Source organism: Quercus suber, unplaced genomic scaffold (genome assembly GCF_002906115.3).
Source record: "Quercus suber isolate HL8 unplaced genomic scaffold, Cork oak 2.0 scaffold_10, whole genome shotgun sequence".
Classification (NCBI taxonomy): domain Eukaryota; kingdom Viridiplantae; phylum Streptophyta; class Magnoliopsida; order Fagales; family Fagaceae; genus Quercus; species Quercus suber.
The window spans coordinates 2,406,035-2,431,688 of NW_027069476.1; the positions used below are offsets into that span (position 1 = coordinate 2,406,035).

Consider the following 25,654-nt stretch of genomic DNA (forward strand, 5'->3'; position numbering starts at 1 on the left):
GCTATTTTTTTTACAATGAACAGTGAGTTATCAAATATACAACATACTATAGCAATAAATGCAAAACAAAATATATTATATTATTTTATTAAAAATATTTCATCTTTTTCTCTCTTCAATCATGCCTCGCAGTCCTTTTTTCTCTACTATCACGGTAGTGAGTCTCCCTCTATTCTCACCATATCTCTCTCTCTCTCTCTCTTTCTCTCTCTCTCTCTCTCTTAGCCACGAGAGTTAAACCTATGACCACCAATACTGGCAATGGTGCATAATAGGGAACCCACCATTGGTGGCCGCAGATCTTTCTCCTCTCCCTCTCAATATTTTATTTTTATTTTATTGTTTGATTCAAAATCCACCCCCCCCCTTTTTTTTTATCATTTATGCTTTTAGGTTTGCTTAGGTTTGAGGATTAGAGATTTTTGGGTTTAAGGGTTTAAGAAAGAAGAGATTTTTGTTCCAGGTTTTGGGGTTTGTTTCAAAAAATGGATTTTGGGATTTTGATGTGTGTTCTTGTGGCTGTGGTGGGTGATTGACGATGGTGGGTGATTGGCGGTGGTAGGTGTGATGCGATGGTGGATATGGATCTTGGAGTGTTTAGTAGTGGTGGGTGGAAGTTTTGTTGATTTTTCAGGGTTTATAGAGCAACAATGTTGTGGTGGTGGTAACTGGCGGTTTTGTTGGTTGTTGTGATTCGATGGTTGGTTCATTGGGTGGTTCGGTGGAGTTTTTTTTTTTTTTTTTTTTTTTTCCCGATTTGGTGGTGCTGCAATGGGGGTGTTGATGGCTTGCTTTTGGTAGTTAGGCTGAGTTTCAATGGTAGGTGGTTAATGGCAGTGGTGGGATTGCTGGATTTAGTGGTGATTGCGGGCTGTGTTGGTTTGATGGAGAAAGAGGAAGAAAGATGGGAGAGAAGATTAAGAAGAGAGTTGTTTATATTATTTGATGGTTTAGTTTAAATTATTTTAATGGGTTGTATGTAAAAATAGAATTTGAGATGTTGGGTGAGTTGTGAAATGCAATATTAAAATAGATAAAGTAAATTTTGAGAATGTAAAATAGATGTTTTGTTATGTCTCCAGATGCAAATGCTCTTACTTATTATATATTCTCTCTCTCTCTCTCTCTCTAACCAAACATTGGCCACCAGAGAAACTACCATTAGCAACACCACCACGTAAGCTAATAACACCATCAACTAACTCTCATCCCTCTCTCTATCTCACATCGGAACCCACACGGTGGTGGTGGTGGTGCTTAGATTTGAATCTCACTATCAACGGACTCTCTCGTTGTCTTTGTGGCGGCGTCATGGATCGTGGCATGGGCTATGCATTTCAGATTTGGGCAGTGTTCTTTACAGGATTATGACGCTAATCTCGGGGTATGACATGGATTTTTCTATTTTCTCTTTTGAGGTTTACAATGGTCATCTTCGGTTCTATTTGTGTTGATTTTCTGTGTATTGTTTGGCTGGGATTTTTGGGGTCTCTGTTGGGTTTTTCAAAAGATTTTAATGGTGGTTTACAAAGAGATTTCCTAGTTTTGAAAGATATATTTTTTGTGCTTTTTTGTAGCATTTTCAGGGAGGGCCATTGTGGGATTTTGGTAATGATTTTACAAATTCAGAAAGGGTTGGGTATTTATGGGTTAAAGTTGTGCTCGTTTTTCTGGTACTCTCGGATTGTTTGAGGGTTTTTAGAGGTTTTTATGGGTGTATCATTGGCCAGGGTTCGATTTGAAAGAGAGAAAGAGAGGGACAAAGAAGAGAGAAGAGAAGGTTTGAGAGAGAGAGAGAGAGAGAGGCAGACGAGAGAGAAGAGAGAATTAGGAATGATGTTTGGTCCGTTTAGGGACAAGTTGTCTTTTAAGGACCAAATTGGTCAATTTTGAAATGTTTTGGATTTGGTTTGCATTAACCCAAACCTCAAGGTCTGTTAATAAAATTGAACATTTTTTATATTATTTTTTGTACTAAACTTTGCATGAAATTCCATTTTGGTCACAAAACTTTTAAAATTGGAAAAAACACTTTTGGTCCTTATATTTTGGGCCAATTCTTGTTTTGGTCCCTACTTTTTAGACGCACTTACTTTAGTCCCTAAATATTGAAAACCATTTCTACTTTGGTCTCAATAACTAGAAATTCATATGTGGCAAACGGAGTGACATCCTGTCAAGCTTCTTTATTAAAATAATAATTAACTAATCCTACATGTCATAAGCCCCATGCCCAGTCAACTTCCCACCTCAAATTGAGTCCAATGTGACCCAATCATCAACTACCCACACATATAGGAGGTCAGAAATAAAATCCTAAGAGTAAGACTTAGGTACAGTACTTAAGTGCTATTCCTTATGTTCCTTTCTTAAGATTTTGCCATGTGACTTTTTTTTTTTAATGAATAGAAGTGTATTTTTTAAGTTAAGTAACCACATGACAAAATCTTAAGAGGAGAACTTAAAGAACAACACCTAAGATATTGTACATAAGTTTTGTCCAAATCCCAATTTTATACAATTAAATCCCTAATCCCACCACCCCATTTGAGCTCATACTCCTCACTACCAAAAGTTGAATGGAAAACGCAAAATCGTTGAAATAAGACCCAAAACCCCAAAATCCGAATCGAAATACTAAACTCGTTTAACTAAGAACCCAAAATGAAAGAATTTTTTTATTTATTGTGGCCATCCACTGGATACAAAATACACAAATCAAAAGGAAGAAATGATTCAAACTCTTGGACCTCATGTGTTTGAGAATTTGGTGGAAAGAGGAATTATGCAGGCTCTATCTCGGAAAATTCGTCAATTTTCAGACTCTCTTTTGGAATTCTTACATGTTGGACAATCAATTGGCGGAAGATTTGCAGTTATTGCTTGGAGTATTTGGTTCAAGAGAAATTCGACCCGGACTGGTTCACCATCGCTGCCCATTTCTCAGATTCACTCGGATGCCATTGAAAGGCTTCAGGAGTTCCACCAAGTCCAGGATATGCCCCTGGTATCACTCCAGCCTCCAACACCAGTCATTGGTCCCCACCTCCCAATTCTTGGTTTTAAAGCCAACTTTGATGGTGCCATTTTCCAGGACCTAGCGCAGCAGGTATAGGTGTAGTCCTCAGGGACCATGAGGGCAATGTTATTGGAGCACTTTCAGAACGATTACCTTACCTCCTTCTGTTGAAGACGTGGAGGCACTAGCATGTAGAAGGGCGATCTTGTATGCGAGGGAACTCAATCTACAAACAGTGGTTTTTGAAGGAGATTCTGAAATAATTATAAACTCCCTCAACTCAAACGAGGAGTGTTTGGCCCCCTTTGGCCACCTGATAGAGGACTCTCGGCACCTGGTGACTGGGTTTCAAACTGTGGTTTTCTCACATGTAAGACGGAAAGGAACAGTGTAGCTGATAAATTAGCTAAACTAGCCAGACTAACCATTCCCCCAGTTTTGGCTAGACGACATCCATAGTGATGCCATAGTCTTGTACTGCATGACAAACGTTTCTGTTGATTTATGAATGAACAAGTTCTTTCTCAAAAAAAAAAAAAAAAAAAAAAATTTAGAAGGTATGTTTTATCTACCACGAGAGAGAGAGGAGGAGAGAGAGAGAGAGAGAGAGAGAGAGAGAGAGAGAGAGAGAGAGAGAGAGAGCTAGCAAGGAGAAAGTTTTGAGAATAAAAAAACATTTTTTTAGGACTAGCGAGGAATACTATCTCATACAAGTGGTGATCACCGTTGATCGCTAAATTTTTAGTATAGTCTATTGAGTCTGTTGTGTGGGTTTATTTTTTTTATTTTTATTTTTGGGTGAGTTTTAGCTATATTTTTAACCTTAGACCAGTTTGTTGAGATTGATGTGAATGCCCTAATAGGTTATCCAAATATCCAATGATGCAGGAGACAATTCTCAATCGAAGAGGAGATCACACAAGATTTGAAGGACAAAAACGAAAAGAACAAATAAGAAAAGGGAGGAAAGCAGGACGCAAAAGAGAGCACTCTCACTTACAGTTGTGACTGATCAAATTACAAAGCAAAGAGGCCAAAAAGCTATGGAATTGAATAGATTTAGTAACAGTCTTTCCTAGGCATTGATGAATGAGCACACTCTTCCTCCCACTTCCATCAAACAAATTTGCTATACAGGCTACTCATTTTTCACATGAAACATAATTACCCACCNAAACTCTTGGACCTCATGTGTTTGAGACATTGATTTGAAGAAGCCATCCACTGCGTCTCCCAATTTAGAAGGTATGTGGTGGCTTTCCTTTCAAGACTTTCAAACTAAATCCATTCTCTCTTTGGATCTGGGTTCTCTCTATCTGGTGCTCTCATGCTAATGCATGTGGTAGCAGTGAAGTCCTGTAGCTTACTTACAGGAGTTTTCGTGACCTCCAGTCTGTGATAGTGAGTCGTTTTTCTTTTCCTTTAGTTATCGGAGTAAATTAAGAGATCTTAGTGTTCTTAGCTAACTAGTGCCAACTATGGCCGAAGACCTTGAGAAGTTGTGGAGCAAGTTGTCTTTTACAGAGGAGGAGGACGAAGGTATTGAACTGGGCAGCAACTGCACTAACGCAGCAAGGCCATAGGGAGAAACTGTCTTGTTATGAAGATCTGTACGTCCAGGTGTGTAGTTTGGATGCACTAAGGAAAAATATGAGAATGTTGTGGAAGCCATCTGGAGGGGTTCAAATCTCGGAATAATAGAATAAAAAAAAAAAAAAAAAAAAAATTTACATTGCTAATTAGCACATGACACTAATAGCCTTGTGACTCAGTGATACTGCCCAATTCTTTATATTAGGAGCATTTGAATCCCTCTTCCCCATTTGTTGTAAGCAAGGGGAAAAAAAAAGCACCACATTTGAATTTGTAACACACAATTATTACAAACAGACTCCAAACAGCATGCTATTTCTTTTCCCAAGATCAGTGAGGATTGAAAGCAAATGCCAAGAGCTCCAAAAATATTGGACACTGCCATAACAGAGCTCTATTTATTTCCATAACTTCATAGAGTTGTCATGGCTTGCAGAGGCAACCATTCCAGTGACAGGTGATTGTGCCAAAGCAGAAATTATATTGTCATGCGCTTGTGCTGCAATTGTCATGCGCTTGTGCTGCAATTGTCATGCTTTTATTCTCAGCCATGTTCCATAACTCCAGAGACTGCAGCCCATGATGTGAAAAACAACAATTAGCAATAAGTCAGCTCATTAAAATCAACCTTTACAAGACCATAATTTTGAAAGCTAAATTCTATATGCTATGTATGTATTGACAAAACTAGAAGGCTAAAATAATGTTCCATTGTAAAAACAAGCAAACAAGAAGGCTAACACAACGTTTGAATTCCCACTAACATGAGGTCCATTACAGAATCCATCCTTCAGAGTGGAGTAATTACAGACTAGGAGTAAGCTAGCAAGTGACAATTAAGTGTGTGTGTGTTCTAGATAAACTATGATAGGACAATGCCTCATCAAATTTCAACTATAAAGAAATATTTCAAACATTACGATATTATATAGGTTAAGGGTTCTTTAATGTTATAACAAAGTAAAGATATTAATTAAATGATTTTTCTCTATAGAAAAATAGATGCTCTACTTTTTCCCTTATATGCACCATTAATCAACATCCAAATAAAAAAAAAAATGTATTTATTTGAACAGATATGATCTATAAACAATCTCATGAATACATGAAAAAAGAATATGAGGGGAAGGGAACTACAGTAGCCCACCACCCCATATATATATTCTGTTTCTGGCTGAGGTCATCCTTCAGCTCAGCCATTGCTGAGATCATCAATGAGCTATGGCCTGGATTTGACATTCAAGCACAACTGCTTGGCGAAAAGGGAAAATTTGACACTTTCTAATTAATTTAACCACGTCCTATGTTAGCATCAAGATTCAAACTAATGGACGAAATAAAAGTTGGGTTTTTCCTCTTTAAATTAAGGGAAATATAAAAATCATGCATAGGCTCTATAAAAGGGCATCAGACCCAGAAGGTAGAGACAAACTGTGTAAACTGCAGGAACAAAGAGTGTTATTATGGCTGTCGCTGAAGAAGAAGTATTGCTGTCTAGTACGTGGCCCAGCATTTATGGCCGCAGAGTAGAGATGGCTTTGAAGCTGAAAGGAATAGAGTAAAAATACATTGAAGAAGATCTAACTAACAAGAGCCCTTCCCTTCTCAAATACAACCCAGTTCACAAAAAGATTCCCGTGCTTGTACACAATGGAAAGCCTGTGGCCGAGTCACTTGTTATTCTCGAATACATTGATGAGACTTGGAATCTTGCCCAAACATCCTTATGAGAGATCCAATACACGATTCTGGGCCAAGTTCATAGACGAAAAGGTAAAGCTTTCTTTCAATTGTAAATTTGTAACAAACAATGTATTTTCTTTACTTCTTTACTGGACTAAAATTGTATTTGCGCCAATTTTTTTTTTTGGTGTGGTTGCTTTAATACTCCTCTCATGTGGGCCTAAGATGTGAGTTTTTTATTTTATTTGATATAGAAGGAATGGTGTAAACAGAGTTAAATCTCATGACTATTTGATTTGCATTGTTACTCTGATATATTACCAATTATTCTAAAAAGTTTAAATTATTAAAAAATGATTAATTTAATTATTTAGCCACTGTTCTAATAACGCACCTAAAGGCTTTAATGATAAGCCATGTATTGACTGATTATCTATCTTTTTTTTTTCTTTTTTTTTTTTTTTTTTTTTGTATAAGCATGCAATTTTTTAACCTAGAAAAATAGACTGCTAAAATTTGAGTTCTCTCTCTTTCTGTTTTTTAGTGCTTGCCTGCAATACTTAAAGCTTGCTGGGGTGAAGATCAGAAAGAGCGCGAGAAGGCTGCGGAAGAGTTATCTAAGCTTCTACAATTTCTAGAAAATGAGCTCAAGGGAAAGAGGTTTTTTGGTGAGAGACTATTGGACTGCTAGACATTGCTGCTAACATGATAGGCTACTGGTTTGGAATTTTTGAAGAAGCGTCAGGGGTATCAGAGTTGTTGACAAAGGAGAAATTTCCCAAACTTTTCAATTGGGCTAAGAGTTTGTAAGTGTGAGCGCCATCAAGGAAAATCTACCTCCTAGAGACAAACATGTTGCCTATATGCGAAAACGCTTTGGGATGGTTAATGCTTCCAAATAGATGAACTTATACCCGCCACTCACAATTGGTGCATTATTACTGCATAATACTTGACCACTTTGTCATCAATTGGGTTCTTATGTACTTTGCAATTTCTTGTGATTTGTCTGCAGACTGTTGTAGAAAGAGTTTGTTTGAGCCCTGTACTTTGCTTACCCTGTTGCAGTTTTTGTATGAAGTTTTCTCCACTCTTGGTTAGGGGTGTGCGGAAAACTCACCGACTCGCCAAACCCGACCCGACAGGTTGGGTCGGTTTTTAAGGCTTGGTGGGTTGGGTTGGGTCACAAAATTTTTTTTTATAGCAGGTCGGTTAGTGTGGGTCATAAAATTACGAACCCGCCAAACCCGACCTGACCCAACCATATTTAATATATATAAAAATATATTTTATTTAATAATTTTTTAAAAATCATCTATAAATTTAATATATACTTAATAATATATTTAAGGGATAATATACTAATAATAATATTATATACTATAAGTGCTTATATAAGTGCTTACATAATATATATATATATATATATATATATATACCAATAATAATATATTTAATAATAATAATAATAAAAATTTGTCAAACTCATGGGTTCAACCCGACTCAATCCGACCTATGTGGGTTGGGTTGGACTTATGTGAGGGGTTGGGTTGGGTTGAATTTTTTTTACCCACCATGGTGAGTTGGGTCANTTGAGCCCTGTACTTTGCTTACCCTGTTGCAGTTTTTGTATGAAGTTTTCTCCACTCTTGGTTAGGGGTGTGCGGAAAACTCACCGACTCGCCAAACCCGACCCGACAGGTTGGTCGGTTTTTAAGGCTTGGTGGTTGGGTTGGGTCACAAAATTTTTTTTTATAGCAGGTCGGGTTGAGTGTGGGTCATAAAATTACGAACCCGCCAAACCCGACCTGACCCACCCATATTTAATATATATTTAAATATATTTTATTTAATAATTTTTTTAAAAATCATCTATAAATTTAATATATACTAATAATAATATATTTAAGGGATAATATACTAATAATATATTATATACTATAAGTGCTTATTATAAGTGCTTACATAATATATATATATATATATATATATATATACCAATAATAATATATTTAATAATAATAATAATAAAAATTTGTCAAACTCATGGGTTCAACCCGACTCAATCCGACCTATGTGGGTTGGGTTGGACTTATGTGAGGGGTTGGGTTGGGTTGAATTTTTTTTACCCACCATGGTGAGTTGGGTCAAAAAATCCTCTCAACCCGACCTACCCCATCCATGCACACCCCTACTCTTGGTTGTTCTGTCAACATCGCATATTAAACTTTTCCCTATCGTCAATATTTCATCAGATTTTTTTTTTTTTTTTTTTGAGTAAAAAGGAACCAAGGTATTTACAGGGCAGCGCCTGCTTAAGTACAAACCAGATAAATCAAAGGCGGATTTACATATGTTTACATTTGTTTAAAAATAAAAATAAAAATACAACTATAGTTAGAAAAAATGTTTAAAGAAGTTACCGCTAACCAAATATATAAAATTAATCAATATACCTAGACTCTTAATACAAGAACGTATTAACTAGTTTAAACATCCTTATAGTACTCTAGTCTCATTAAGAAAACTTACTCGTAAATATGCAATTAGAATTATACATTAATTAATAAAGAAGCCACCATCAAGAGCTTTACAGTTTAATGGTTTACTTAATTCTTCTAATAAAGATAATTTGGGTTCAAATCCTCTCTCTTACTTTTTGTAAAAAAAAAAAAAAAAAAAAAAAAAAAACAAAAAACAAAATATCCACCGAAGTAGCATCACTAATGCATGGCATGAATAGATTCACAATATCATAGACTAGTTACCAATGTCCCTTTTTTTTTTCTTTTAAAGTAATGAAAGCTTAAAATTAAATATATATTATATTGCAATTAATTGAGCAAAAAGTAAAATACTAAGAGAGAAATAGAGGATTTCTAAATTACACATTACTTTGAAAGACTTAACAAAAAAACTTGTAACTATCGTAAGAGAGAAGTAAAGGATTACTAATTCACACGTTACTTTGAAAGACTTATGAAAAACTTTGGTTTTGGCTCCACCAATGGAGCCCCAATTTTGTAATTAGTGGTGCTAAAAATAGCAATATGACTTTTTAGCACCACCAATAATAATGTTTTAAGTCCTAGCATCACTCCATTAAAAATTCCCTAATAAATCTGTCCCTAAAAATTAAGCCAACTTCCCACCTCAAATTAAGTCCAACGTGACCCAATCATCAACTACCCACACGTATGAGAGGTCAAAGATAAAATCCCAATTCTATTGAACCTTAAATCCCTAATCTCACCACCCCATTTGAGCTCTTACTCCTCCTCACTACCAAAATTGTTGAATGGAAAACCCAAAATCGTTGAAATAAGATTTCGAAACCCCAAAATCTGAATCAAAATACTAAATTTGTTTAACTAAGAACCCAAAATGAAAGATTTTTTTTTTTTTGGTGGGCATCCACTGGATACAAAATTCACAAATCAAAAGGAAGAAATGATTCAAACTGTTGGACCTCGTGTGTTCGAGACACTGATTTGAAGAAGTCATCCAGTGTCTCCCATTTAAAGGGTATGTTTTATCTACCACGGGATTGAGGTTAGGTGGAGAGAGAGAGAGAGAGAGAGAGAGAGGGTATTGAGAATAAAAAAACATTTTTTTTAGGACTAGCGAGGAAGACTATCTCACTACAAGTGGTGATCACTGTTGATCACTAAATTTTTTTAGTTAGTTTATTGAGTCTGATTTTTTTTTTTTTTTTTTGGTGGGCTTTTAGCTAAATTTTTAACCTTAGACCAGTTTGTTGAGATTGATGTGAATGCTCTAATAGGTTATCCAAATATCCAATGATGCAGGAGACAATTTTTCCAACGAAGAGTAGATCACACAAGATTTGCAGGAGAGAAAAAAAAAACCAAAGAAGAAAAGGGAAGGCAAGCAGGACGAAAAAGAGAGCACTCTCACTTACAGTTGTGATTGGTCAAATTACAAAGCAAAGAGGCCCAAAAAGCTATGTAATTGAATAGATTTAGTAACAGTCTTCCCTAGGCATTGAATTAGCGAATGAAGAACACACTCTTCCTCCCACCTTCCATCAAACAAGTTTGCTATACAGGCTACTCATTTTTCACCTTGAAACATAATTACCCACCAAAAAAAAAAAATTTGCATTGCTAATTAGCACGACACTAAGAGCCTTGTGGCTCAGTGATACTGCCCAATTCTTTATATTAGGAGCATTTGAATCCCCCTTCCCCGTTTGTTGTAAGCAAGGGGAAAAAAAGCACCACATTTGAAATTGTAACACAAAATTATTACAAACAGACTCCAAACAGCAATGCTATTTCTTTTCCCAAGATTAGTGAGGATTGAAAGCAAATACCAAGAGCTCCAACAATATTGGACACTGCCATAACAGAGCTCTATTTATTTCCATAACTTCACAGAGTTGTCATGACTTGCAGAGGCAACCATTCCAGTGACAGGTGATTGTGCCAAAGCAGAAATTATATTCTCGTGTGCTGCAATTGTCATGCTTTTATTCTCAGCCATGTTCCATAACTCCAAAGACTGCAGCCCATGATTTTAAAAAACAAGAATTAGCAATAAGTCAGCTCGTTAAAATCAACCTTTACAAGACCATAATTTTGAAAGCTAAATTCTATATGCTATGCAAACAGGAAGGCTAACACAACGTTTGAATTCCCACTAACATGAGGTCCATTACAAAATCCATCCTTCAGAGTGGAGTAATTACAGACTAGGAGTAAGCCAGCAAGTGACAATTAAGTGTGTGTGTGTGCTAGATAAACTATGATAGGACATGCCTCATCAAATTTCAATTATAAAGAAATATTTCTAACACTAAGATATTATATAGGTTAAGGGTTCTTTAATGTTATAACAAAGTAAAGATATTAATTAAATGATTTTTCTCTATAAAAAAATAGATGCTCTACTGTTTCCCTTATATGCACCATTAATCACCATCCAAATTAAAAAAAAAATATTTATTTGAACAGATTTGATCTATAAACAATCTCATCAATACATGAAAAAATGGTGAGGATTAGGTGTGGCCCCATCATAGCTTATCCTACACAGTGATTCCATGAAATTCAATGATTTAACCAAAAAAATGTCAACTAATTAGATGACATGCAAAAAATCCAACTAGTTTCGCATGATTCTATTTCCAAGGGGTGTTCAAACACCCCCCAAATAGCTGCCATAAAGTTGAATAGGAACAAAAATAATTAATCCCACTATTTTACATCACTTTTGCTTGATTTAATGGTTCAAAACTTTAGTAGTAAGAGTGTCACATAAGGCTGGCTTAGGTCTTACTTTTACCCCACACACCCCCCCCCCCCCCATAAAAAAAAAAAAAAAAAAAAAATTGAAAACAAGTCATCACCAAAGACTTGAAACACAAAAGTTCATCTTTAGGGATATAAACTAAAAATTAAGTAGCATCCAACACAAACTATACAATACATATTTCCACCAAATGATCAAATGACTCCTCATAGCTAGTTGTGTGAAGGTCAAACAGGGATACAAGTATATTTCCACCAAATAATTCAACTATCACTCCCTGTTAGGTGGAAAAAGGGTAGAATGGGATTGAGCTAGGTCACTCTTAGAAAAGAAAAAGAAAAAAAAGGACTTAGCATTGTCTAAAAACACAACTATGGACAGGACTTAATATGAGACGCTAGTCATCAAATATTGTGACAGTTTTATTTCTTATCTAAAAATTTTCCCCATGAAGAGTACAAGGAATTACCGAGATTCCTCCAATGACCAAGAGAGTTGGATAACTTGGGTGAAATACACAAGAATGAAACTGATTCCCATTAGAGCCGAGCTCCTGAATGCATTCCCCTGAGGATAATGACCAAATCTTCACCAAATTCTGACTCACAGATGCCAAGTAATCTCCATTTGCATCCCAGCAGATATAATTTACCATTTCAGAGTGTCCCTATATATGAGGTGGAGGATTTAATTACAAAAACTACTAGAACAGATGCTAAAAATGGAAGCCAAACACAGATAACATTTCAAGACAGGGTTGTGTCAGTTACTCAACCTCAGCCTATAATTATTAACAAAATACAATTACCACATTTCATACCTGGAATGAGAGGGTTTTCCTGTCGGTTTCGACATCAAAAATGGACACCACTTTATCAGAAGCTGCTGCCAATAGATGTCCAATTCTTGGTTGAAATCTCACTTGTGCCATACCTCCCTATGCCAAACAATAGAAGATTAGAATTAATAGTTCATTGCAGCTTTAGTAATTGAAAGACGGACCAAGACTAAAAGCAGAAAGAAAGAACCAACCTTAGAAATACGAGTACAGGAAAAAGGATTGATATTCCAATAGCGAATTTCATTGTCATTGTCACAGAAACAGAATAGATCAGTCTTCTTAGGGTGAAAATCAAGGGACATCACTGCTGAATTGTGTGCAGTATATGCTTGCACACAGTAATTTGGCTGCCACAGTATATTAATTAAGTTAATCTTGGCAGTATAGTAAAACAGGAATATAAAATTTAATGAATGCATCTCATGAAGCACAAGGGAAACAATGCCTCTAAAGTCTAGAATGATGAAAATCATTCTTGGGTAGTCTTAACTTCATAAATTTAACTAACACCCAAGATTTTAGAAAGAGGAAGAATGCACTAACATTGGCTGCATCCCATAATCGCACAGATTTGTCAACTGAAGCTGTTGCCAACTGAGATGAATTCGGCCTAAAACGAACATCTGTAATCACTAATTTGTGTTCTTCAGGAGTGCTCTCTGTTTGCAAGGTGTCCATGTTCCAGAGGACAACCTAATACATACAAAAAATTACGTACCATTAATTACTTGGTCTTGATGTGAAAAAAGTAAATGAACTAGATTGGAGAACAAAATGTATAAATTTCAGAAGTAAAGAATTATCAAAGATTTCCATCACACTTACGTCGACAATGTTAGAGAAAAAATTCTAAAACAATAAAATCATTATCACAGCACAATCATGTAGCCATCATAACCAAAGCAATGTTGGTTTAATGGCATAAAGTGGTTCTTCCCATGTGACCTCAAAGTCTGAGGTCAGTAGTTCAAGCCACCCCGCTTGAAAAAGAGAGGTTACAGGAGTGAAACAATTCGTTGCTAAATTGAGTGTGAAAAAAGGTCAGAAGGAAAACATAAATTTTAAACAACTAAATATTGTTATGAATACGTATTAGTAAGGAGATATACCACACAAACAAACACATTCCTCAAAATATGGCATTTTCTCATTACTCTAAGAGGATATATACCTTCCTGTCATGTCCAGCACTAGCTAGCAACTTCCCGTCTGATGAAAAATGACAGCAAGTAACTTTGCTGTTTCTTGTCCGTATGCAACCAACTTCACTGAAGGTGAAACCTGAAATGGAGATTGTAGAAATAGTATGTCGAAGAACAAATAAATTGTCGATCTTCATATATGCAAAATGATGATAGGGTTACCTTTGGAAGACTCCTTTTGGTTCTCAGTAGTACTTTGTTTCAATGCTCCATATAAGTTCCCTCCATCACCTCCATCGTGAGACAGCAACGATTCCACATTATCATCTAATGCACTAACATCTCCAAATCGTTCCATGTCTTCCTGAAAGTTAGAAATGATGTTTCAGAACCATAGTAACATTCCAATCTATTTAGCTTTAACATTACAGCATCTAAAAGGAAGATATATCCCTACAAACTCAATACACAAGTCCGTATTTTTAAATGAGTGTTTAATAAATCCCCCAGACAACTGACTCCATGTGTTGCATACATATATTGGGAAACAATAAATGATAAGTTACTAATACATTAGCAGGTCAATGTGCAATATCGATCATATTCTTTAACAACAATTGATGAATTAAATTCATGATGTTTCTGCTGATGTTCAACCATAAGCTGACTGTTGACATACCAGCAGATTAGAAGATGATGCAAGGCCTCCCATCCCCTCAGGACCATACAACATCAAGCTTTTGGGCACACTGTTAACATGCTGCATGCTACTTGCTGTTGTTATTCCATCACCAGGAGTGTGGGTTGATGCTGGAGAACTAGGTGAGGGCCCCACAGTATTTCCTGTACCAGTGCTGTTAGCGGCTCCAGAAGAAGAATGCTGTTTTCTTTTCCTGTTATTCTGCAGATTATTAAAACAAAAAATGTTAATTAGCTTAATTGAAAAAAATGACAACATCTAATTGAAATGTGGCAATAGGAAGCATGTTTCCGTGAATGAATGTTAATTAGCTTAATCCAAAATTGAAAAAACAACATAAATCTTATTGAAAATGTGGCAATAGGAATCCTATGAAATGTAATGGCATATTTCTGTGAGACAGTTTACAGTTCACTAATTAGCCCAAATAGTAAGATATCTAGTTATTTGGAAAGGGCAAAACTTAAGTATAGTATCTTAGATGTTGAAGTACGTTCCCCAATTAAATTCAAACACTGGGTTGACTTATCAAAAAAAAAAAATTCAAACACTGGGTTGCATCGATCAATAAAACACAAATTGAGTTATCTTTTCCAAGAACAAGAAATTCAATGCAACCAGGTGTTCGAATTCAATTGAGGAATCTAATATATTGTACCTAAGTTTTACATCCATTTGGATAACCAAGCACAACCTGTTGCAATTGTTGTTGCTGCAATTGGTCCTGTTGTTGAGATGAAGAGTGTTGCATCTGACCCATTTTCATCTGTTAAAAACCACCAAAGATTCAGAAAGAAGTCACTGGCCTTTAAAAAACTATGTTCGCTGAATCACTATCTTTTTATTTTTTTGATAAATAAATAAATCACTATCTGACATTGCACACTGAGAAAACTAACAATTTCCTACAGAAACATTGATGATACGATGTGTGATGTATATGCCATTCCTAAGTGATCTTTTCCTAAGTGATCTATTAATCTGCTAATAAGTTGTTAAATGGAAGTTCCGTCTGCAATTAACAAATTTTGAGAATACCACACAATCCACGTGAAAGAAAGCTGGCATATTTATGCATACAATGCATACTTATTTTTCTTGGATGGGAAAGTTGAGCACATACACTCTGTTCTATATTTGCATGATCATCTGAACAAGAAACATGGATGGAAGTGCCTTTTATACATGCATGCACTCAATTAAATTATTGATCAGCTTGGAAATTTCCTATCTGGTCCCATTTTCCCATACAAAGCTTGTGTATATATAAAATGAAAGTAGTTTGAGTTTTGGTTGACCTAATGAAATTTCGTCACATAAACTTTTGATGCCTCACAATTTTTCACTTCATTATTCTAAATTATATATATATATATATATTAAGATTAAATTCTATAAAGATTTCCTCTAAAACCTCCTATATTTACATCGTCCATTAGAATATTCCCAAATCAATAGATAGTTCAATTTAAAAACATAATCATAATAAATACCTATTAATAAGTTAATAACTCCCAATGTACTCGGGTTGGCTGTTTTTCGTTTATTAATAAAATTTTCGTTACTTATCCCAAAAAAAAAAAGTTAATAACTAAGGAACTACCATAATTATCAAGTGGCATATTTAAAAATAAAAAATTTTAAAGAGAGAGAGAGAAGAATATCATAACATGCCAAATTTTAAAAAATATTGAAATTATGATAAAGAAATATTTAAAATGTAAATAAAAAACAAGACAGAAATAAATTACCATGCCTAGATCTAGATTCCAACTTCCAAAAATGATTTTGCCTATTTTAGCCATTCCCAAAGAAAGTATTTTTCTACACTCCTAAGCCTTCAAAAACAATTGATGGGTGACGAGTCTATACAACAAACCTCCTTCTGTTAAAGCCTTAAAGGTCTTTAATTCTTACACATGTTCCTTTTGTTATTATGAATGTTTTAAAAAATATCCTAAAAAGAATGATGCCTCTAATATTAGAGATTTCCGTCCTATTAGCTTGGTGGGAAGTGCGTATAAAATCCTGACTAAGGTTTTAGCAAATCATTTGAGAGTGGTCTTAGATCAGTTGTTTATGAGAATCAGAATAGCTTTGTGGGTGGGAGACAAATCCTTGACTCAGTTCTTATTGCGAATGAGTGTGTGGATAGCCGAAGGAAGAGCAGGGTCCCTGGAGTCATTTGTAAGCTCGATATGGAGAAAGCCTACGATCATGTGAATTGGGAGGCTTTGCTGTATTTATTGAATAGGATGGGTTTTGGAGTGAAGTGGTGTAAGTGGATCCGTACTTGCATATCCACAATTCAGTTCTCTGTTTTGATTAATGGGTCTCCAACTGATTTCTTTGGTAGTTCATGGGGTTTAAAACAAGGTGATCCGCTATCTCCTTTGCTGTTTCTGATCATGATGGAGGTGTTTAGTAGGATGTTGAGAAGAGTGGAGGGAGCTGGTTTGATCCGTGGTTTTAATCTTGAGGGTAGAAGGGATGATAGGGAATGTGTTTCACATCTTTTGTTTGCAGACGATACTATCCTTTTTTGTGATGCAAATGTGGAGCAAATTTTTCATATTCGGTTGTTGTTACTTAGTTTTCAGGCGGTAATAAGTTTGAAGGTCAATGTGCATAAGAGTGAAATGGTTCCAATAGGGGAGGTTGTTGATGTGCATGCCCTGGCTGAAATTTTGGGCTGCAGAGTTGGAACTTTGCCTATGTTGTATCTTGGCATGCCGTTGGGGGCTTCACATAATTCCCCTTCGATTTGGAATCCAATCTTAGAAAAAATTGAGTAGAAATTAGCTGGGTGGAAGAAATTATACTTGTCTAAAGGGGGTCGTTTGATGTTACTCAAGAGTACGCTATCTAGTCTTCCGACTTACTTTTTTTCGTTATTCATAATTCCTACTCATGTGGCTAATAAAATTGAAAAGTTGCAAAGGGATTTTCTTTGGGGTGATAGCAAGATTCATTTGGTAGGATGGGATAAAGTTTGTGCGCCTATAGCCAATGGTGGGCTTGGGGATAAGGAAACTTACTACCTTTAATAAGGCCTTATTAGTAAAATGGTTGTGGCGGTTTGGAAAAGAAGAGGATCGGTTATGGAGGAGAGTGGTAACTTCAAAATATGGGGAAGATTGGGGGGGATGGACCTCAAAGGTGGGGAGGGGAGTTCATGGGTGTGGTTTGTGGAGAGGTACTCGCATGGGATGGGAGGATTTTAGCAAAAATTGTTAGTTAGTTGTTGGGTTGGGGAATAGAGTGAGGTTTTGGCAAGATAGGTGGTATAGGGATCAACCCTTTCAATTGGCTCTTCCAAGGCTGTATGGTATTGCCATTGATAAGGAGGTTTCTGTTGAAACTTCTTTGCTAAGGCAGGGGGCGGAGGAGAGAAGAATTTGGAATGTTCGTTTTATTAGAGATTTTAATGATTGAGAGATAGATGAAGGGCTGCATTTTCTTCATATATTGGGAGCCAATACTCCTCCTATGGATGTTGGAGACTGGATGAGATGGAAATTGAAGTCTAATGGGGTTTTTGACATCCAGTCGTTTTATAACAAATTAAGGGATTCTCCCTCAACTGTCTTTCCTTGGAAAGCTATTTGGAGAGTATTAGCCCCTAGGCGAGTTTCTTTTTTTGTTTGGTGTGTAGCTTGGAATAAGATCCTAACGGGAGATAACTTAAGATTAAGGAGATTGGTTTTTGTGGATTGGTGTATTATGTGTCGTTATTGTGGAGAGATAGTTGACCACTTACTTCTTCATTGTGAGATGGCTTATCGATTATGGAGCTTTGTCTTTGTAACTTTTGGCTTGTCTTGGGTTATACCTAAATCGATTACAGACTTGCTCTATGGTTGGTGGAATTGGTTGGGGAAGCATTCGTCTCAGATTTGGAACTTAGTCCCGTTGTGCATTCTTTGGTGTATTTGGAAGGAACGAAATCGGAGGACTTTTGAGGATTTGGATAGCTCCAGTGATTAGATGCTTGCTTCTTTTTGTGGAACTCTTTTTGATTGGTCTCAGGCGTGGGGACTCACGTCTAGTGATTCCCTCCCTTCTTTTCTTTGCTCCCTTTCTCTTTTGTAATTTTTTTGTTTTTTGGTTTTCTTTTATGTTTTTGTCTTGTTTTTTCTAGGTTTGCTCTATGTTCTTCATGCATAGAGTAGCCTTTCATTTATATATATCATTCTTACTTATCCCAAAAAAAAAAAAATGCTGGAAAGCAAACTGCCCAAAGGAAGATATCCCAAAACGAAAAAGATAATAATTATGCCTAGGTACACTTTAAAAAGAAAAAATTTTAATGCCAACTGTACAGATATCCTTCTCATGTGTTTGTGCGTGCACACGTGCATTGTGAAGGCTAATCTTTGTGAAGTGTCTTCTGAAATTGGAAAGGTATTCTAACCTTTGGTGAACTTGATTGCACAGGAGAGCATATAGACCCATCATTTCTGTTGGATTGACCGTCTTTTGCACTCAAGCTACCCCTAGGCAGCCCACAAAATCGACGTGGATCCATATCTCCATAGTTAGTTGAATTTCCAAGATTGCTTTGTGCCTGAGCCTGTGCAAATATCTGCTGTTGTTGTGATGCTAAAAGAAACTGATTTTGGGTTGGCAGATTAGGCTTCTGTACTTGTACACCTAAACTTGGCCGTAGTTGCTCAATTCCCTGTACAGTTTGGCAACAGTCAAGGAATTGCCTAAATTCATACTAAGTAGAAGAGAAGAATGTGCAGAATATAGAAATATTCAACTTACAGTTAAAGGCCAACCCTTTAATGGAAGACCAGTAACTCCTTGATTCAATCCTGAAGGAATCAGGGAAAGAATTACATACAGAGTCTTTACACTAAAATGATGATTATTTCAAATAAATGACAGTAAAGTAAGCCTTCTCTTAAGAAATTCATAAAGTTAATCCATGTGTGAGCAATATTGAAGATACTCCCAAAGCAATATGGACAAAGAAAACTTGTTTTACCCAGCAATATTTGCAAGAATTGGCTTTTCTGATGAATGGTTTCTTTCATAGTACCAATATTACTTTGCATCTAAGGATTGCAATTCATCATCACAAACTCCTATAAAGCACAGTCTCTTCTTTGTCAAACATTTGTAACAGATACAATCCCTTCAAAGAACTTGTAACCAATATATGGATGGGAGCAATTATTTCATCTCTAGGATCAAATAAACTAAAACATAAGAACCTAAGAAGATATAAGCCCTGCAAATATAGTTTAAGGCCCTTTCTAAGTGCAAAGAATAAGCAGCGAAGTATTCCATTACTACAAAATAAGCTCCAAAATCCTCCCCCTTCCCCCATTTGAATATATTTTCTATTCTTTTATCTTATTAGTAAAATTATAGTAGGGTGATTAAAAAAAGGGTAGAAATATACAAAGATCTCGTAATTCCTAGTTCAGAAACTTTATCAATACCAGAAACAAAATTTGGGTGTACATGAACAGAAAATGTGTGAGAAATCGTTAAGGGAAAAATGGAAAAAACACCTCTTGAACTTTAGGTCAAAATCAAACTGGCTCCTTGATCTTCTAATTTAAAATTAGAAGACCCTAATGTTCGAGAAATGACCAATTGCTCCTTCCTTCAAATTTCAGTTGCCGCAGTGGATGGAAAATACTGTCGCATGCAGAACACATGATTTATTTTAATAAAAATTTCTTTTTAAAATTCAATTTCTTTTTCATTTTCTTTTTCTTTTTCTTCTTCCTCTATCTCCTGCTACCAAACAACCACCAACTCCAGCAACCAAGAACCGCCACACAAATCCACCCATCCAACAAACTGGGCACATGCGGCCAAAGACACCACCACGGAAGTTAAAAAACCACCCAAGGCTGACCTTGACCCAAAATGTTCATATTTCATATCCATTTTGTGTCATGTTTGTATCTCATCTCCATATTTGCGCTTCATTAATACCAGCACAGATAGATGCAATAGTTTATCCACTCAGAGATGTTTCACTCTTTCATTAATAGTTTTCCTTAAATATGAGAAACTTTGAATAGGGCTCTCCAGACCCACCATCATGGGTTAAAAAAAATTCATGTTAAACAATTAAAATAGAAGCTACCATATGAACATTCATGCTGAAACAAGATGTTTGCATGCAGCTTTCTCAGTCAAACTATCAATCTCAAAACATATACATCTAAACAAATATTACCTTAAACAAGGATTACTACAATATGCAAACTACAAATTAGGACGTGGTATACCAATTATCTCAAAATGAACAAAAATCCTCTGTCCCACTCTTAGTATTCCACTTTATGCTCTATCAATTGCAGCTTGCCACACATCCTTTTTTTTTTTTTTTCCTTATACAGTAACCAAAGTTTAAAATGGAAAAATGTATTAGACACATGGCACATTATAGTTGGTGGAGCATAAACCGGAACACTATAAGAAGCACTAAAGATTTTTATTTATCTTCAAACGTGTTACAATTGGGCTAGGTTAATATATCTTACATAGATTTTTTTAGGTAAAGGCTTCTGCTAGAAGTTAGAATGAAATAACATCCCATCTAAAATAGTGATATGATTGAAATCCACAAAACATAGTCCATGAATCTTATAACAACATCCAACAAGGGGTACATTAATAGTTTAGCCTAGCCATGTGCAATATGTCATTACCATGAGTGATGTGATTCCCAAAATTGATTGTGTGTGTGTTGTGTGGGTGTGTGCTAAGTCCCACATCGAGCATACATTGCGTTGATCTGAGATTTATTAACACATATAACGAGCCTCAATTGTTATTAGACCAGTCCTTTTAGGGTCCGTTTGATTAAAGAGATGAAAAAGTAAGAGGATAGAAAAAATTTTAGTTTCTCTCATTTGTGTTTGGTTGAGGATGAAAAAAATGAGTTTGTATAAAATATAAATTCACTCATAGACCCTTATATAAAAATGATGCCCAATTAAAACAAAAAAAGTGGCAAACAACCAACCCAAAAAAAAAAAAAAAAGCAATACCCAAATTCATTAAAAAAGATAAATCAAGCCCAAAAAATAATAATAATAATAATTCACATCTAGTTAAACCCATAAAAGAAAAGAAGAAAAACAAAGAACTTGAGGCTCAAGAAAATATTGCCAAAAAAAAAAAAAAGACTAGCAGGTCTAGCACGTAAGAGAGAGAGAGAGAGAGAAAAGAAGAAGAAGAAGAAGAAGAAGAAGAAGAAGACACTCTAGAAAATATTAAAAAAAAAAAAAAAAAAACTAGTAGGTCTAGCATGTCAGAGGAGGGGTTGTTCAGTCATTGACAATAGCTATTCCTCTCCCTTCTATTTTTTCCCCAATTTGAAGAGATAGAATTTTGGTGCGCCAGGGAGAAAACACCCGGGGCCCTACCAATTTTCCATCCTCCCCTTTTCTCGGTCTTTCCAACCAAACACCCATAAAATCAATTTTCTTTCCACTTTTCTCTTCTCTATTTTCTATCCAACCCTGTTTCACCCCATCCAAACCAAACGGACCCTTAGGGTATAGCATAGTTATTGCTATTGTTTTTCCTTGGGATGTTACAAATGGTATCAAAACCAACCTGGTAATCCCATATGAGCTCAGAGATAATGCTCCATAAAGTGGGCCCTAATAAGAACGTCAAGTATTTAAGTTGAGGAGATTGTGATGCCCCAAATTGATTGGATATTGACTGAGTGTGTAACCATGTATTGTGTGGGTGTGTGCCGTGTCCCACATCAAGCATATATTGGGTTTGATCTATACTTCATTAACAACTATAAGGAGTCTCAATTGTAACTAAACTAGTCATTTTAGGGAATAACCTAGACATGGCTAGCGCTTTCCCTTAAGTCTTTAATAGTGACATATATTCTTCTCCAAATATAATTTGGTGTCCTTGATTGAAATAAAAATTTTATTAAGCCTTGGTGACAATATTGCCTTAAGACTCTGTATCTTGTTAAGGTTTATTCATGTTTTATCAATCATTCTTTCAAAGGTGTAATTGGGGTCTTTACATTTACTGTTTTGGAATAGAAAGTACAGCAGCCAGGCAATTTTGGTAAGGAATTACCGAATGATGTCATAATCCATGACCCCTATGTTCTTTAGAGAAGAGGGGGAAGGGGGCAATAAAAACAACTTTTCATATACCACCCTTACTCTAAAAAAGATGAAATACGGTTATAGGTTAAATTGTTCCAGTTAGGGAAGGTCAGGAAATGCTACCTGCACCACCTAGTCCAGATTTTGACTGAAAAATAGCTTGTCCATAAATTGATGAAGGATCCATAGGCAAACTTTTTTGAGTTGCACCCAAGTTAACCTCGCTTTTGATGTCCTACAAACTCCATATAGAAAACGTTCAGCATGGTCTTGTAGGGAGAAAAAGAAAGAAATGGCAAGTGCAACCAGAGCATATGGTCCAAGTAATTACAGTTGTCAAAGGACTTCGTGCCTGGATTTGTTGCAAAGCTGCAGACATGTTCCCAGAATTCCCTTGTACCAACTGACTGAATAAACAACAACCAAAGACGTAAGATCCAGTCCAACCATGGAAAGGATAGGTAAATAAGAGATCATACTTACATGCATCATTAACCAATGAGACTGGAGAGCAGGTTCTAATATTACGGATTGATGTATTTTGTTTAAAAACAAGAAGTAGCAAAGCCTTGGGTCAAATAAAAATTGGCGCGGTTATTGCGCTTAAATGGTTTTTATTTTTATTTAAAAATATTTTATATATGGAACCATATGAATAATGGACAAACTAAATGAAAGAAAAATTAATGATTAGTATAAATCACTTAATGGTAAATGCATATATATAGAAATTAAAGCCAATTTACCCTGGATGATTGGTTGCTGATTTGAGAAGGGCTATCCTATTTGCATCAATTATAGGTGGGGATGTCTCTGAATCCATTGAATGAGGGTGTTTCATACGTTCTTCATACATTTTCATGGCCAACACACTGGCTGATGACTGCCCCATCATTCCTTCAGAGTTAATAGCATTCATAGAACCACCAAGAGCAGCATGATTAGGATCCCTGCGTTGCAGCTGTGCATTGCGCTGCTGCATGAGTTGTAATTGCTGCATTTGCAGCTGTTGCGCCTTAATTTGCTGAGCCTAGTCTCAATGAGAACAAAAAATATAAAACAAAAATAAAGATTGGACATGTTTTGTTCATTTTGTATTCAANCAATGTAAGCAGCAGCAGGCTCGGAATGCTTCTCATTTGTCCTAGCAATGAATATGTCCCAAAAAACAGACCACCATTCAAAGAGAAATCCTCCAGGTGCATCAATTGCTGCACATCCAAACTAAAACTTAACAAACTCATCTCACTCTCTTCCCTAATAAAGCAAACCATAATTTACTTTCTCGAGAAAAGAATGTAAACCCTTAATTATGCAAACCATAAACTGAACTAGAATTTTGCGATTTATTAGCAAGCAGCATGGCTAAATACAATAATGTAAATGTAAAGTAAAAAAAAAAAAGTGTATAGGAAAAGAATTAAGCTTGCAACATTTACCTACTGGATCTGTGGCGACTTTCCCTTCAGTCATAAAGGCTTTTGCAGAAGCATTCAATTTTCTTTTCAACAAATAATCATGAATGTAAACATCAAGCCTACCACAAGAAAAGGAAACCCAGCCAAAAAAAAAAAAAAAACATAAATTCAGTAAATTTAGCACAGCAAAAATTAGTTGGAACCCACTAAAACAAAATTCAGAGTGTACATACATCTTATCCGCTTCCCAATTACTCTGTGCCATGTTATTTCGAAGTTGGAACACAAAAACCAAGGAATGAAGAATCAATAACTGTTACTGCCTGCAAGTAAGCCATCCTTAGCATCAGATCCCTCATAAAAACAGAATAATACAAACCTGTTTGGTTCCCAAGAAACCACAATAAAAAAGAAATTCTAAAACCCTATTATCAGGTCAATTTAGTCTTGAGCCAATTCTTTTGCTGAAACTTTTTTTTTTTTTCATTTTTGCTTTGGTGTGCGGTTTTCAGTATTGAACTTCTTTTCTAGTGGTTTCTTGGGAACCAAACGGAGTGAAAACCAATTAACTGAATCACAAAATTCTTTTGAACTGTAACGATAAAAATAAATAAATAAAAACTATACCTCATAAAACCCTAACTTGCTACTAAATCTTCAAACCAGAAATTCAAACCCAAAAAAAAAAAAAAAAACAAAAATATAAGAAATTGTGGATTCCGCAGAGTAATGAATTTTGCGATCTGAAATCCTTACATGGTGAGGTGATATAAGAGTAATGAATTCGTGTGCACTGTTATTATTATAATGATTTCGGCAATTTGTTCTCGGGAAAGTGACGAAAGTTCATTGATGAAGTTGAAGTAGAACCGCTACAGCTTTCACCATTTTTAATAATAATAATAAGGGAAAGAGGTAAAGAAAAGTATCTACTACTAATTTTATAGGAATCAGGTAACATTGCCGAACCTGAGGTTCGGACTTGTAACCAAAGCAAACATGTGTTGTTTACTTTTTACTTAGTTATTCTTTCTTTTTCTTTTTGTTTTTTGCTGAATGTTTACTTTGTTATCCTACCCAACAAAATCTCGCAACATTATAACTAACACGTAAGAATCTGACGAGACGTACCGGTTAAATTACAAAACTTTTAAGTCTTAACAGCTATATCTAAATTTATAGTAAAAATATTACAATATTTTGTTGTGGCTATACAAAAACTCTAGTTACAACTAGAACTGTTCCCAAAAAAAAAAAAAGGGTAAATAAAGTTAATAAACTTGTAACTAAAGGATGGTTGCTTATATTCGTTTATATAGAAAATAAGTCCAGCTCAAACCCAACTTGAAGTTCGACTATTAAATGAATCAATCTCAAACATAATAGTTGGTTCCAATTAGCTTATTTGGTATTAAAATTATATCTTGTCTATTAAAAAAAAAAGCTCAAATATAAATAGGCTAACTATTTTAGTCACAAACACTGGACTATGTGCCAAGATGATAACAAATGTTTTAAATGTATCAGTTTTGTCTCTAATTTTTTGGTATTGGGTCAAAATAGTCATTGTCATTAAGTGATGAATGAAAAAATTGACGTGGTAACTGTGACTTTAAAAAAATGATTTGTTATATCACCTGGGCCGGGTTGTCACATGTTATTCATCTAAAAATTAAAATTTATTTTAAGTTTAATTCTTCTATAGACACCAAAAAAAAAGTTTCACAAAATTTTTACAATAAGCTAAGGTATCAACCCACCATAGATCAAAATAAAATTAAAAAATATATATTAAACCATAATCTATGACAACTCAAAAAAATATATCATGAAAATGTTGTGAGATTTTATTGTGCTCCTCTCT

At 35.4% G+C, this 25,654-nt stretch overlaps 1 protein-coding gene and 1 pseudogene across 2 annotated transcripts; one reads left to right on the plus strand and one right to left on the minus strand.

Moving 5' to 3' along the window:
* Nucleotides 1–6,075: 6,075 nt before the first annotated feature.
* LOC136069558 (glutathione S-transferase U8-like) lies at nucleotides 6,076–7,393 on the plus strand (annotated as a pseudogene).
* A 2,795-nt stretch (nucleotides 7,394–10,188) lies between these two features.
* On the minus strand, nucleotides 10,189–24,716 carry LOC111995984 (transcriptional corepressor LEUNIG_HOMOLOG). Of its 2 annotated transcripts, none has more exons than XM_065777959.1 (18): nucleotides 24,547–24,716; nucleotides 24,024–24,113; nucleotides 23,812–23,909; nucleotides 23,476–23,583; nucleotides 23,119–23,404; nucleotides 22,704–22,779; nucleotides 22,496–22,607; nucleotides 19,023–19,072; nucleotides 18,667–18,933; nucleotides 14,947–15,018; nucleotides 14,232–14,453; nucleotides 13,775–13,916; nucleotides 13,582–13,691; nucleotides 12,954–13,103; nucleotides 12,602–12,757; nucleotides 12,390–12,506; nucleotides 12,039–12,236; nucleotides 10,189–10,819 (listed from the first exon to the last, which is right to left on the minus strand). In XM_065777959.1, exons 2-18 carry the CDS (start codon nucleotides 24,053–24,055, stop codon nucleotides 10,676–10,678), a joined length of 2,340 nt encoding a protein of 779 aa, XP_065634031.1. In that variant the 5' UTR covers nucleotides 24,056–24,113; nucleotides 24,547–24,716; the 3' UTR covers nucleotides 10,189–10,675. The 2 variants fall into 2 exon arrangements, with proteins under 2 accessions (XP_065634031.1, XP_065634033.1); XM_065777961.1 differs by lacking the exon at nucleotides 24,547–24,716 and adding an exon at nucleotides 24,418–24,496.
* Between the last annotated feature and the right edge of the window lie 938 nt (nucleotides 24,717–25,654).

Bases quoted from the DNA above. Each gene is read 5' to 3' on its own strand.
- LOC111995984 (XM_065777959.1), bottom strand. From the start codon at position 24,055: ATGGCACAGAGTAATTGGGAAGCGGATAAGAT. The intron at 14,454-14,946 runs GTTGTGCTTGGT...AATAATCTGCAG, and splicing joins AGCAACAACAATTGCAACAG to AATAACAGGAAAAGAAAACA. The intron at 13,692-13,774 runs GTAACCCTATCA...TCTCCATTTCAG, and splicing joins CCAAAAGGAGTCTTCCAAAG to GTTTCACCTTCAGTGAAGTT.